Genomic DNA, 13,194 nt, shown 5'->3' with positions numbered 1-13,194 from the left:
TTTATGATATATATAATATATATTATATATATTTATTATATATAAAAAAAATTTGTATGTGTATGTATATATATGTATATACACACACATACATATATACATATATATATATATACACACACATACATATTTTTTTTTTCTTTTTCCTCTAGAGTTCAAGAGTACCACTCTCACTGCCTCCCTTTCTGTGAATTCTTTACCATGAATACAATGGTTTTACCTCTTTGAGTCTTGGCTTTGCCATTTATGCATTGTTTCTCCTCTTGACAAGAGACTTAGATTTCCCAAGACTTGCCTTTTTCATTTGGTTTGTTTGTTTTTAGTAGGAGTGCCCAGGGCTTTAACTCCATTAGGCATCTCCAACTTCTCAACTAGAAATAGGGTTCACCAAAACAATGGTTCTTTATAATGTTCCCCAGTAATTTAAATCTGTATATGACTCATCATTTAAAAAATAGCCCATGTATTTATTCATAAAGGATTTGGTTATATTTTTAGTCATTTAAAATCTAAGCATAAAGTTTGGATTCACACAATGATCTTAGGTTCTTTTCTTAGAAAATGGATTCCGAGTAAGGATTAGTTAAGGCGGACTAAGTTGGGATAGAATGGTTGCCACAACAAAATATTCCTAAAGAGATCAATAATTATTTTATTAACCCCATGTATTATTCATATTTTCAAAACCTTGAGTTTCTGGGATGCAGTTAAAATACTATTTTTCCTACTGCGTATCTGAGGACATGAGAAATCCATTTGTTTTGTGATGTGAGATGTAGATGTATATGGCTCTCAAATTAATTTCTGTATTTGATTTCTAGTTCGAATCCTTTCTTTAAGAAAATTGTCTACAGAGAGTATGAACCATATTTTCTGAAAGAAAAACCACGATCCAAAACTTCAGGTAAGCCAGAAGTACACTCTTCAGTTTTAAAGATGAATCTCTATGAAAATTTGCTATCCCTGGTTATCTAAAGTATCTGTTTGGTGACTTTTTTTTAGAATTGAGTGCTTTTGTTGTTTTTAAGCAGTCCGGGCTTTCTAAGTCGTGGGGGTAGGTGAAAAATGAAGATGTGGAGCCTGGAATTCACATTTTTGAGAATTTCAATACAGTGGCATCAAAGCATGAAGCCAGTGAGCTCTTCTTGCATGAGGGGCCATGCTCACGAAGCCAGCTATTTTTAACACTGATCAGAAAGCTAAACAAAACGTTTAAGAGTTTGAATTTTATTCACTTGTTGAACAAAGTACTCTTGAGCACTGGCTACAGGCTGGGCATTGAAGAGGCACTGTGGATGCCCCAGTTGGCAAGGCAGAACCACTTCCTGCCTTCCTGGAGCTGATGGTCTAGTTTATGGAGCGCAGTTGAACCCTGGCAAGTGATGTTGCTTCCAGCCGGCTCCCTACACTCATTCAGAGGAACCATACATGGCTGGTTCTCTTGCATCTGTTTTTCCCATCCCTTCTCCTGTTTTTTGTTTTTGTTTTTTTTTAAAGATTTTATTTATTCACTTGACAGAGAAAGAGGGGGAGGGAACACAAGCAGGGGGAATGGGAGAGGGAGAAGCAGGCTCCCCGCTGAGCAGGGAGCCCAACGCTGGGCTCAATCCCAGGACCCTGGGATCATGACCTGAGCCGAAGGCAGACGCTCAATGACTGAGCCCCCCAGGCGCCCTCTTCTCCTTTTTTATTTAGTGTGAGGTGTACAACAGCTGTTGTTTTTAAAGAAAAATCTCTTCTTTTTCCTCATCTTTTCTTTTCTTTTTTTTTTTTCCTGAAGTTTGTGTTTGTTTATTTGAGAAACAGAGAGAGAGCATGAGCGGGGGAGGGCAAGGGAAGAGAGCAGAGGAAGCAGGAGACGCAGACTCCCTGCTGAACCCAAAGCCTCCTTGAGCCTGATATGGGGCTCAATATGGGGCTTGATCCCAGGACCCTGAGATCATGACTGAACTCAGGTCAGACCCTTACCAGATGGAGCCGCCCCAATACCCCTTTCCTCATCTCCCCTTTAATCAAAGAAAGTGGGTTGAATGGGTTTTGGGGTTCTGGAATATGATACAATATTTCACAGGAATGGTAGAGGCCATAAAGAGAGAACTTCCTCCCTTGGGTCGCCTGGTCAGTAATTCACTCGTCCTTCCGTACTAACCAAGTGAAGACTTGGACTCATCCTTCTACCTCTCTGTGCAAACTGTTTAGTTCTGCTTCCTCTGATCTCCCTTTGTCCTAGTCTTCCTTGGCTAGAACCTTCCCTTCTGCCAAAACTCAACAACAGTAAAACAAAACACAACTATGTTCAGGCCCACGCCTTCCTAGAACAAAATCTCCCCTTGACTGCCTGCCTTTCCTTCAGGGCCATTTTCCCACATGAGCCCTCTGCTCCTTTCTCTGTAATACTGTTTCCTCCCTGACCCTCTCTAACATAAGTCCGCTAAAATGACTCTCAGAAAATAGCACCCATGACTCTGAGATGCCAGAACCAATGGTTTCTTTCCAGTTCTTTGCCCACTCGACGTTAGGAGGATGCTTAGTGATCCCCCCTTGAAGCTCTTCACTGCTTTCCCCAGTGCCACTTCCCTTGGTGAATGGAGGTGAAGGAGGAAAACGGAAGCAGGAGGAACTTAGAGAAAACTGTTCCCCGAAACTTGGCTCCACATGTGAGGAGAGACGGGGAGGTTCTGGAAGGGAAGGAGGGGCTTAAGTATATTTTGGACTTTTACAAACAAGAATACAGTGACTTGACGTATCCAGTAGAAAAGGGGAGGGTAATCACATCGGAGGGAGAGTAATGGCCGGAGCCAGACTCAGAAGAAGTAGGACGTGATGCGATTCAAGAGTTGGAGGGACTCAGCTTGAGGAAGAAGAGGGGTCACCTTCAGGGAGGACAGTAAGGTTACCACTAAAACCCAGTTTGTCATGGTGGGCGGGGAGTTGAAGGATCTCCTGTCCTCTGTCAGAGTCTCTTCGTGCTCAGAGCTCTGGTTCCAAGCTTAGTACGGACAGCAGATGCTGAAGAAATATTTAACTAAATTAAACTGTAGTTGTGCAGAGGGAAAACAAGCTGGGAAACACACTCACTAGGCCTGGAAAAAAGAGGAATCGGACAGGTGTTTGGAGCCTTTCCTGTGTGGCTTTTGCCAAGTTAACGGAATTTGAATGTCTGGGCCATGTAAGTCACTGTGCCAAGAACTGTGTTAGAAAGGCCAGGGCCAAGCTGGGGACTATCTCCTGGGCAGGAGGGAGTCATTGATAGATTTGGAGAGGAGAGTACGTGATCAGAACCCTTTGAGCGGGGGCGCCTGGGTGGTTCAGTAGGTGAAGCAGCTGCCTCCCCCTCAGGTCATGGTCCCGGGGTCCTGGGATCCCCCTGCTGAGCAGGGAGCCTGCTTCGCCCTCTCCCTCTGCCTGCTGCTCCCCAGGCTTATGCTCTCTACCAAATAAATTAGTAAAATCTTTTTTTAAAAAATCCTTTGAGATTATTAGCTTTTGTAGAAATTTCCTGATTCAACCTCATTAATTAGAGTAGACCTTGATCATTAATTTACGTTTAAACCCTGTGCACTTAAAACTTCACCTCTCTACCGACCCCTGTGTATCTCATATCACATTTGTTTTCCGTGAACTCTGAGGCATTTTAACACCATTTTAAAGCAGCTTCTTCCTGAACTCCTAAAGTTACTTAACTATGAATCCTTGAAAGGCAAGGGTAGTATTTCGTTCATCTTGATGTCTGTCTGTAGCTGATGCGGTGCGGCAAGTCCGGGGTGAACCCTGTGAAGCTCCGGGTTCAGACACGACCACCGACTCTGTGACCTGCCCCATGCCCAGCCTGGTTCTGGGTCACTGGCACCTTTCCCCATTTCCGGCTCTTGGCGGGTGTGATTCCAGCTGAGGCTTGCACGGATGAGTCATGTGACACTTCTACAGCCTGAGCCCAGAAGTCACTGTAATTGTGGGTGGGGGCGAGGCTGTAGGACTGGGGGTCCGGAGGGGTCCCTGCATCGAGGTTTGCAGCCATGTGGACAAGTGCAGGGACTGGGCTCCTTTTCGGGAATCCAGGCTGGGGCTTTGAAATGGCGAGTGTCAACTCTGAGTGTTTTCAAGGAAGGGTATGAAACGTTTGCCCCTGAAGGGGTTCTGAACTAGTACAACACTAGGCTTCCCTGTTTTCTGTAACTCATATGCACCCGAGCACAGGGGATGGGATTAGCTGACTTTATGTTGTCCTTTTCAACTCCAAAGCCGCATGAAATTGGGTACACGCTGTGCTACCTTCCTGGGACCGCAAGGTAGGCGGCCCCTTCCCCCACGTCACTGCTGGGACCCAGGCCATCGGGCTGACAGAGGAGCTAACCAGCAGCTCAGACAACACTCATGTGTTTGTCCACATGAGGGAAGGTATTTGGTATTTGGTTTGCATTTATGAAAACATCCCTTTGTTTTGCCTTAATTCCAAGGAAACAGAAAGGGAGGCAAATAAATACTCCAGACCATTCATTGCAGCAAGAGGTCTTATTAGGTTAAATAACTGAGGAGACTTATCCCAGGCACGGGCATTTGTAGCCACGCAATGCCAGCAAACAAATCACCCAAGCAAGGTGCCGTGGCAACAAATGCAGTGCACGCTGTGATCACGTGGCCAGCATCTTTTGGGCTCCTGGGCATCCCCGGCAGGTCAGAAGAGCCAGTGGGGGCTTCCATCAGGAGCTAGGACTGAGGGTAGCAGTCAGAAGAGAGAGCAAGCTCAGCTAGTCCTGCCGGTTGTGGTCAGGAGTCACAAATGGTGTAGACATTGGAACTATTTCAGGAGAGGGGGCGGTTCTGAACCCGCTCTGTGCAAGGTGGTAGAGAAAGCTTTGGTTCAAGAGTCCAGAGCCCTGAGTTCTAACCCCAGGGGCACCACCCAATGATTGACGGACCTTGAGCAAGCCATCCACCCACCCCCACATCCCAGGCTTTGTAAGTATCTCTAAATTGAAGATTGAACAGTGTGACCTCCACAGTCCTGTGCAGAGCGAACACAGAAGCAAACAACACGCTCCAGGCACAAGATCAGCATAAACTCCAGCAGTGAGAGTTTGCTGAAAGCAGTAAGAAAACGGCAGGTGGAAAGAGAAGTAGGGAAAGGGGGTTCAGTCTCAGAGATACTGTTTTTCCCGTTGCCAATAGGTAACAAACATATTGCCGCAAACTTCATAGCTCAGAACAATACAAATTTATTATCTTGCAGTTCTTGAGGTCAGAAGTCCAAAATAAGTTTCACTGGGTTAAAATCAAGGCGTTGACAGAGCTCTCCCCCTCTGGGGGACAGTCCTCTCCTTGCCTTTTCCCGTTACTGGAGGCAGGCTGCACATGCGAGTTTGTGGCCCCTTCCTCCGGTTCAGATCCAGCAGGGCTGTGAGCTCAGCTTTGCCTGCATCCCGTTTATAAGGATGCTGGATGACATTTCCCTTGGGATAATAATCTCGGAAACTCTACCATTTCAAACTTCTTTTAGTCACACCTGCAGAGCCCCATTGGCCACCCCGCGTAGCGTATTCACAGGTCCCAGGAGTAAAGATGCAGACATCGCTGCTGGGCCGTTATTCTGCCTGCCATATCTAGCAAACAATGTCCTCATGTCAGAGCAGTGTCCTCGTGTCAGAGCAGGGTACCCTCCTTCCCCCGCTCCCCAGCAAGAACATCACCAGCCATCCACAGCAACTTGGTCTCCCTCACCCTCCACCCATATGCCATCCGTCAAGCCCTGACGTTTCATCTTCTAATAGCCCTCTAGCATGTTCTCCTCATCTTCTAATAGCCCTCTAGCATGTTCTCCTCATCTTCTAATAGCCCTCTAGCATGTTCTCATCATCTTCTAATAGCCCTCTAGCACGTTCCCCTCATCTTCTAATAGCCCTCTAGCACGTTCTCCTCATCTTCTAATAGCCCTCTAGCATGTTCTCATCATCTTCTAATAGCCCTCTAGCACGTTCTCATCATCTTCTAATAGCCCTCTAGCATGTTCTCCTCATCTTCTAATAGCCCTCTAGCATGTTCTCATCATCACCTTACACTGTGTCACCACATCGCCTGCCTGGAGCCCTCTGTTCTCTCAGCGTCCACTCTGAGTTCTCCCCAGCTCATCCTCCACCAGTGCCCCCAGAGATTAAAAACCCCAAATCTGGTCCATGTCTCACCCCTGCTTAAAACTCTTGATTGGCTTCCAGATACACTTAGAGGCAAAACTCAAAGATGTAGAAGGCTCTACGTGATGGGGCTTCTGATCATGCCTTCAGCCTCACGTTCTGCCTCTCTCTCTTACCTGTTGAACTTTACCTTCACTGTGGCCATCTGTCAGCTTTTGAATAGGCCAAGTTTTCTGGTGCCACGGGCCCTTTGCACATGCTCATCCCACTCCTTGAAATGTCCCTGCCCATGCCTTTGCCTCTTGGCCATTGGACTTCAGTTGAAGCATTGCTTCCTCAAGGAAGCATGTCCAACCCCGAGCTCCTCCCTTTCTCCAAGATTGGACACGAACCCTCTGTCAAATGCTCTTCAGTGTAAGCTGTGCTTTTCTGTGATGGTTTGTTAAAATCTGTCCTTCCTACTTTTTTGTAAGCTCTGCGAAGGCATCTATTTTAGTCAGCATTACAGTTCTGTAAGTGGGGGCCCGATTAATGTGACCATCAGCCGTGCAAACAAATGCTGGTTGAACTCCATGACGGCTGCCCCTTTCTCCTCAAGCTCCCGCGGTCTCTGCTGGGGAGAAGCAAACCGCACAGGGTTTACAGGTGGCTGGGAAGTGAGAGCAGTCAACTTTTCAAACATTTAATTTTGGGAAATTCTCATTTATGATTCTGCCGAAGCCTGACTCAAATATCACCTCCTCCCACAACCCCTCAGACAGAACTGGCCCTTCATCCCCTCTACGTCTATAGCACTTTGCCCACATCTCAGCGGTGGCTCCTACCGTACGTTTGCCCCCGACGAGCTTGCGAGCTCTTCGAGGACAGGGGCAGGGTCTTATTTATCCTCGTGGCTGCAGGACTCAGCACACTTATCATGCAGGACTTGAGACGTCACTCTTGATATCTGCCCGTCTCACCTGTCATCCTGCGGTGTCCCACATTGAAGTAACTGGTCACGTTGTTTACCCCATTGCTCAGATAAAACACCGCAGGGTCACCCTTGGCTTCCTTCTCTCAGAGGCCACGTCAGCCATCCAGCAAATCCAGCCGGCTCTGCCTTCAGAATCTGGAACCAGCGTCTTCTCCCCACCTACCCGCCGCGCGTGTGGCTTCTCTGTGCCACCTGCTGCCATTTCCGGTCCCATCACTATGCACACTGCTCTCCGCACAACAGCTGGGAGGTCCTTTTTTCCCCTCCAGAATGAGCTTTTAAAACCATGTCTGTCTGCGGCACAAAGCCCCAGCAATTTTCCATTTCGTTCAGAAGATAATCCAAATTCCTCACCAAAGCCCATGAAGCCCCCCGTGACCCGCCCCCCCATCTGCTCGCGTGCCACCCGCACTCTTCCTTCTGTTCTTTGGACGCCTCACTCCTGCCTCAGGGACTCTGAACTCACCTCAGGACCAGCATACCCTGTGGCTTTCCCCCATCCTCACTTTATTGAGGTCTCTGAGATTCCCCCCTCAGGGAGATCTAATGGAGCCAGTCACCTTCCCTCAAATCCCCCTGCACAACTGAAAGTGAACAGCTTTCTTCTCTTGGCCAAAGACAGTAATCTGCAAGGAATGACAGGGGTCAGGATGGGGTAGACATGATCGGAACTATTCCTTCTCTCTCTTGACTTGTTTTGAGCCCACGCCAAACATTTCTACCTTCTTGTCCTGTCCTGACTGTGTGCAATGTCGAGACAAGGGGCCGGCAAACCCTTCTAGATCGAAGACAAGCAGGCCAGCCCCAGGGCCAGGGGAATGACAGCCATCTCTCATGCAGGTCTGTGTCTCTCCGTGCTTAGCAGCTCTGTCTTTGGTATTCCTGAACACAGATTATAAATCCTTGTTTCTGTAGGACTTCTTGGGCCTACCTTGTATGCTGAAGTTGGAGACATCATGAAAGTTCACTTTAAGAATAAGGCAGACAAGCCCGTAAGCATCCATCCTCAAGGAATTAAATACAGTAAATTCTCAGAAGGTAAGAGTAATTTAATTTTCCTTTGGCAGTGGAAAACATACAACTCTAACACCAGTGTCAGACATTTAAAACCAGATTGTTAACCACATGTTAGAGAAATCTCCTTTCCTTCAAGGGGTGACTATGAAAATTGTTGCCTTTGTAAGTCTCAGGGAGGAGAAGGAACAAAATCCGGAGTCGTCTGGATCTCAGGTGTTTACTAGGTTCTTGCTCTTTAACAGCTGGCTGGGAAAATTGCCTAATCTTTCTGAATTCCAACATATGCACGTGTAAATGAGAACAGTAATACATGCACATTTCAAAGCGAGTTAAAGCAGGGGGCATCTGCAGACTTGTCTGTGAGAAGCCAGGTCCTAAGTATGTTGGCTTTGGGATATCTCTTGTAACTGCTCAACTCTACCTTTCAACACAAACACCATCACAAACAATGTGTAAGTGAATGAGTGTGACTGTGTCCCAATAAAACTTTATTTACAAAAACAGACAGCTGGCTGGATATAGCCCAAGAACCGTAGTTTGAAACAGTGGCATTGGACTAATGTGGCACGGGTGGCCTGACCCAGAAAGCGCGCTTCGTAAGTGGTATTTGGTGGTGGCGGTGGCGGTGGCGGTAGAAGTCTTAACACAATTTTAGATGAGTGAAATGGTTAAGAACTTGCGCTTTGAAGACAGACGTACGTTCCCATTCCAGATGCATCACCTCTGGTTCTATGAGCGTAACCTCTCTGAGCTTCAGTCCTTTCGTGTATAAAATGTGAAGAGTTACACCCACCCCATAAGATTGCTTTGAGGATTAAAATGAGACTGTTCAGGTAGTGCCTGAAATAGGATTCCTGGAACATGGGAAGCCCTCAGTAAATCACGATGATGACGATGGCAACGACAGCAAAGGTCACAAAGATGAAGGTGGTAGAAGTGACCACATCAGCCACGGGACAGTAAGTACTGTTGACGACCTTGCTCTGATTATTTCTATCACGATAATGTTCAGACCACAACAAGCACAGCGGACTTCTCTTAGGACCTGATATCAGAAAATTGTAACCATATTGTACTAGGTATTAGTATAATAACACTTTTAAATAACTTCAGTCCTTTCATGACTCACAAATTTTCTTTCTCCCATATGTTCCAGCCGTCATACCTTTGAAGGGGGGCAATTGAGTAGGAAAGTGGTTTACAGTGCAGGTTCTGGAAGTAGACTGCTTGGTGCAAATCTTGGCTTACACTTATTAGCTGTGTGACTTTTGAGAAGTTGCCTAACCTCTCTGTGCCTCATCTCTCTCTCGTCTGTAAAATGAGTCTAAGAATCATACTACCTCATATAGGTTTGTTGTCATGAAATCTCTGGATAAAGCCTAGCATATAATGAACACTTGACAGATATTAGATATGATAGTGAGGTTGATTTTTCAGTTAAAAGGTATTCAAATTATGTTACATCTCAATTAAAATTTTTAAGTGTGATCAGATATCCTACTTATCTGGTAATTTGTAGATTACACAGTGTGTTTTACATTTATTATTTCTTGTGTAAATTAGTAGTTGAACTCATTCCAACTAACACATAAAGGACTGATAATAGGTTAATGAACTACCCTTCCCTGGAGTATTTGCATCAGCCCTTAATCTTTGGCTTGAGGAAGAACAATGAGCATTAACTGAAACATCAGACATCTTTAAGGGCCAATTTGGCAAGACTCTGAATGAGGCAGAATTTGCAAGAGTCTGTCCTATATTCCTAAAATCATACAGTGGCATAACAAACAACCATTTAACCTACTTATGAGGCTTCCAGGCAACTACATCGAGAATTCAGCAACGTCATGCCGGAGGGAGGAACCCCCAAATGTCCCATCCAGGTTCCATTTCAAATGTGGGAGGAGGTAAGGTTCATGGACTTTGTATTCTAGCTGGCTGTTTGCATAGGGAACGGACCTTGCAACATTATGCCCCTTTCTTTACTGTTTATTTGTTCCTGCACTCCCCCCAGCCAGTTGTCTATGAGCAACTGTTTAAGATGCTCCCGTCACTTCCACTGGTCACCTCATTATTGCCCCTAGTTGCCTAAATCCGAGAAAGGTAAATACAGATTGGTGGGGAAAGTGAAATTTTTATTTTGGAAACGAGAGGCAAACTCGATCTATTTAAGATTGAGTGCCTTATGTGGAAAAAGACAAGGCTTCTGTGCATTTTATTGTGCCCTCTGCTTTAAAATAAAACATCTTCTTCTTGCCTGACACTCACCCTGGCCCACAGCCGTCCTCCAGGGCTTGACCTATCTGGGGCAGTGTGGGAAATCAATTAAGCACACACTGGGCCAGTGAGAGCCCAGACTCCTTTTTTGCAGACATGGAAGTGGATGGTGGGAGATTAAGACAGTATAATAGGCCTAAGGCAGGACTCAGTCCTTGCCCCTGGGGCTACTTGATCTGAGGAGTCAATGATCCAACCTTGACCACAATCCTACTTTTCTGGGAATTAATCCTTGAGCTCCAGCAAGCATTTGGAGACCTATTTTCATCAGTTAGAAGTAAAGGACAGCCTTGGAAAGAATGCGGGCTTCAGAGCCAGAATGACCTGGCTTTAAATTTGGACAATTTGGGGCAACTTTCTTTACCACTAACCTTTAGTTTTACATCTGTGACACGGGCATAGCGATTCCTCCCATCGAAGGTTATGGCCGGGACCAGTCGTAATATGTGTCAAGTTCTGGGCCCATGGTTGATGCATGACGATGTTACCTGCTGTTGGTTATTTCGTGGCTCGTCGTTGTGACTGCATTACGATTTGTTTTCAGTCGCTTAGATTAAAGGAAGTCCCTGGCCTTGGATAGTCCTCATCATTTTACTTGTACTTGAATGAAATAAAACTCTCTCTTAGAATTGAGATGTCAAAATGAACTAAAATTGAACAGAAAACCTCAGTTATCCAGAGCACAGAGGGATGAGTCATTTTGAATTATTATATTTTCCAGATAGTTTGGAATTTACTTCTTAAATGTCTAAGATTTTTTTAACACTTTGGATATATGTTATATTTCCCAGACTCTTTAAAACAGAAGATGAGAAGTAAAACTCCAATCTCTTTCTAAGCCATTGTTTCTAATCTACCGTGAGATTATACAGTCACCCACGGATATTAGAATTATGTACAGTCAAAGTAGGCAGACTTGAAACAGACTTGAAAATTATTGTCGATGGTGGTGTCTATCGGTAAAGACCCTGAGCTTTCATTCGTGGGTGTTGTTTTTTAATACCGATTTTGGTTGGCCAGAAGTCGTGTTGCCTTTTGAATTCTTGGCTATGCTTTAGTCTCCCATCCAAGTACTAACCAGGTCCAACCCTGCTTAGCTTCCGAGATCAGACGAGATCGGGCGCGTTCAGGGTGGTATGACCGTAGACTTGGCTATGCTTTAGTTCGTCGATGGTTGGAAATCTGAGTTCTGGCCAGGGAAGACAGTACTCCGAGTGAAAGTCTCACGCTGGCCGTGCATCCATAAATCGGCAGCGCCTGATACAAAAGCACGGTTGGAGCTCAGTGTCCACTCACACTCACACCACTCCCCAGGCATGACTGGGAGACACCTCACTAGTACTCAGGGCAAGGACGAGTAACCCGTTTGATGGGTTGGACAAATCACGATTTGCAAAAAATGCTCACAAGAACATTTCCTTTAGGCATGTGTTTAATAGGAATATATTCTGAAACCAGGAAATAAAATATCTGCAGCTATACCTGATCACTTAAAAACTTTCTATCACCAAGAGCCTAAATTTGAGGCTAAAATTTCAGAAACTAACTTGAACACACTGAACTGTTTCTAATATGCACCGCTGAGCAACTTCTGTTCTTCAGTAAGATTTCTGTAGCTGTTTTGGTCAATTAACTTTAAAAGTTTGCTTCAGAGTGAATCTTAGTAGTATTTGTTTATTGCTTTATGTAGTCACTTAAATGTGTGAGTTGCATTATGAGTATTTCATCACAAAATTAGTTTTATAATATTCAGCTGTCTGCTAGTGAGCCAACTCAGAATAGAAATGATAGACAGACAGAAAGACAGATAGATGAGATGCAATTTCCATCAGATATTTTTTTTACATTTGGTGTTGCCAAATTCTCCATATGAAAACTTAGTCTTTTGGATTTTTTATTTTTTTTATTTTTTTAATTAATTTATTTATTTATTTTAAAGATTTTATTTATTTGACACAGAGAGAGAAGTCACAAGTAGGCAGAGAGGCAGGCAGAGAGAGAGACGGGAGGAAGAAGGCTCCCTGCGGAGCAGAGAGCCCAACGTGGGGCTCGATCCCAGGACCCTGGGATCATGACCTGAGCCGAAGGCAGAGGCTTTAACCCACTGAGCCACCCAGGCGCCCCAGTCTTTTGGATTTTTCCAAAACATTTCAATGCTTATGTGGGCAGTGGTGTTTCACTTTTCATCTGAATATTTTGGCATTTCTTTGAGTATATGATAAATACCCAAAACAAACTGTAGTGGCTGATATAATAATTCTCCTAAGTGTCAGAAATGTAAACTCCCCTTCAAAAGAGACTTGCACTCCCCATGCCATCAAATCCATTTCCTTAGAAAACATCGGCATTCTACTTTGCCTGTTAACTAAATTACAGCTTCTGAAAGAAGGCTCCTAGTCTTTGAATGTACACTGAAGCACGCCCTATGTTAATTAAATGGAGAGGAAAAGGGTTGTTTAAAAAAAAAAATGTGTAACAAGGGAGGATCTCAAGAACGAGCACCCTAGTGGGTAACCAAAGTGGGTCTTTACGTAACTTTACTTTCCCAAAGCTTATACGTAGCATTTCACATTTAAAAAAAAACAACTGAGAACCTTTTGGCTAATAATTGGTCTATCATGATCAGTAAACAAATTGCAACACTGACTATGGGCAGAGCAGGCAGTGAACAAACTTGAGTAAATATAAAACAAAGGGTTACCCTTGGTGTGAAGAATTCATTCTTACACGAAGCTGAGCAGGGACTTCTTGTGCTCTAGCACAGTAGTCTTTCCTGTCTGTTTCTCCCCTCTTCAGTTA

At 44.9% G+C, this 13,194-nt stretch overlaps 1 protein-coding gene across 1 annotated transcript in view; it reads left to right on the top strand.

Moving 5' to 3' along the window:
* Nucleotides 1-13,194, top strand: part of F5 (coagulation factor V) — a 65,870-nt gene that overhangs the window by 2,360 nt on the left and 50,316 nt on the right. The window contains exons 2-3 of the mRNA XM_044266920.1: nt 822-904; nt 8,017-8,139. Coding sequence (XP_044122855.1) covers nt 8,058-8,139 — 82 coding nt within the window. The 5' untranslated portion in view covers nt 822-904; nt 8,017-8,057. The remainder of the gene's footprint in view (nt 1-821; nt 905-8,016; nt 8,140-13,194) is intronic.

This window comes from Neovison vison, chromosome 10, assembly GCF_020171115.1.
Source record: "Neovison vison isolate M4711 chromosome 10, ASM_NN_V1, whole genome shotgun sequence".
Taxonomy (NCBI): Eukaryota; Metazoa; Chordata; class Mammalia; order Carnivora; family Mustelidae; genus Neogale; species Neogale vison.
This window is presented reverse-complemented; position numbering and strand designations above follow the sequence as displayed.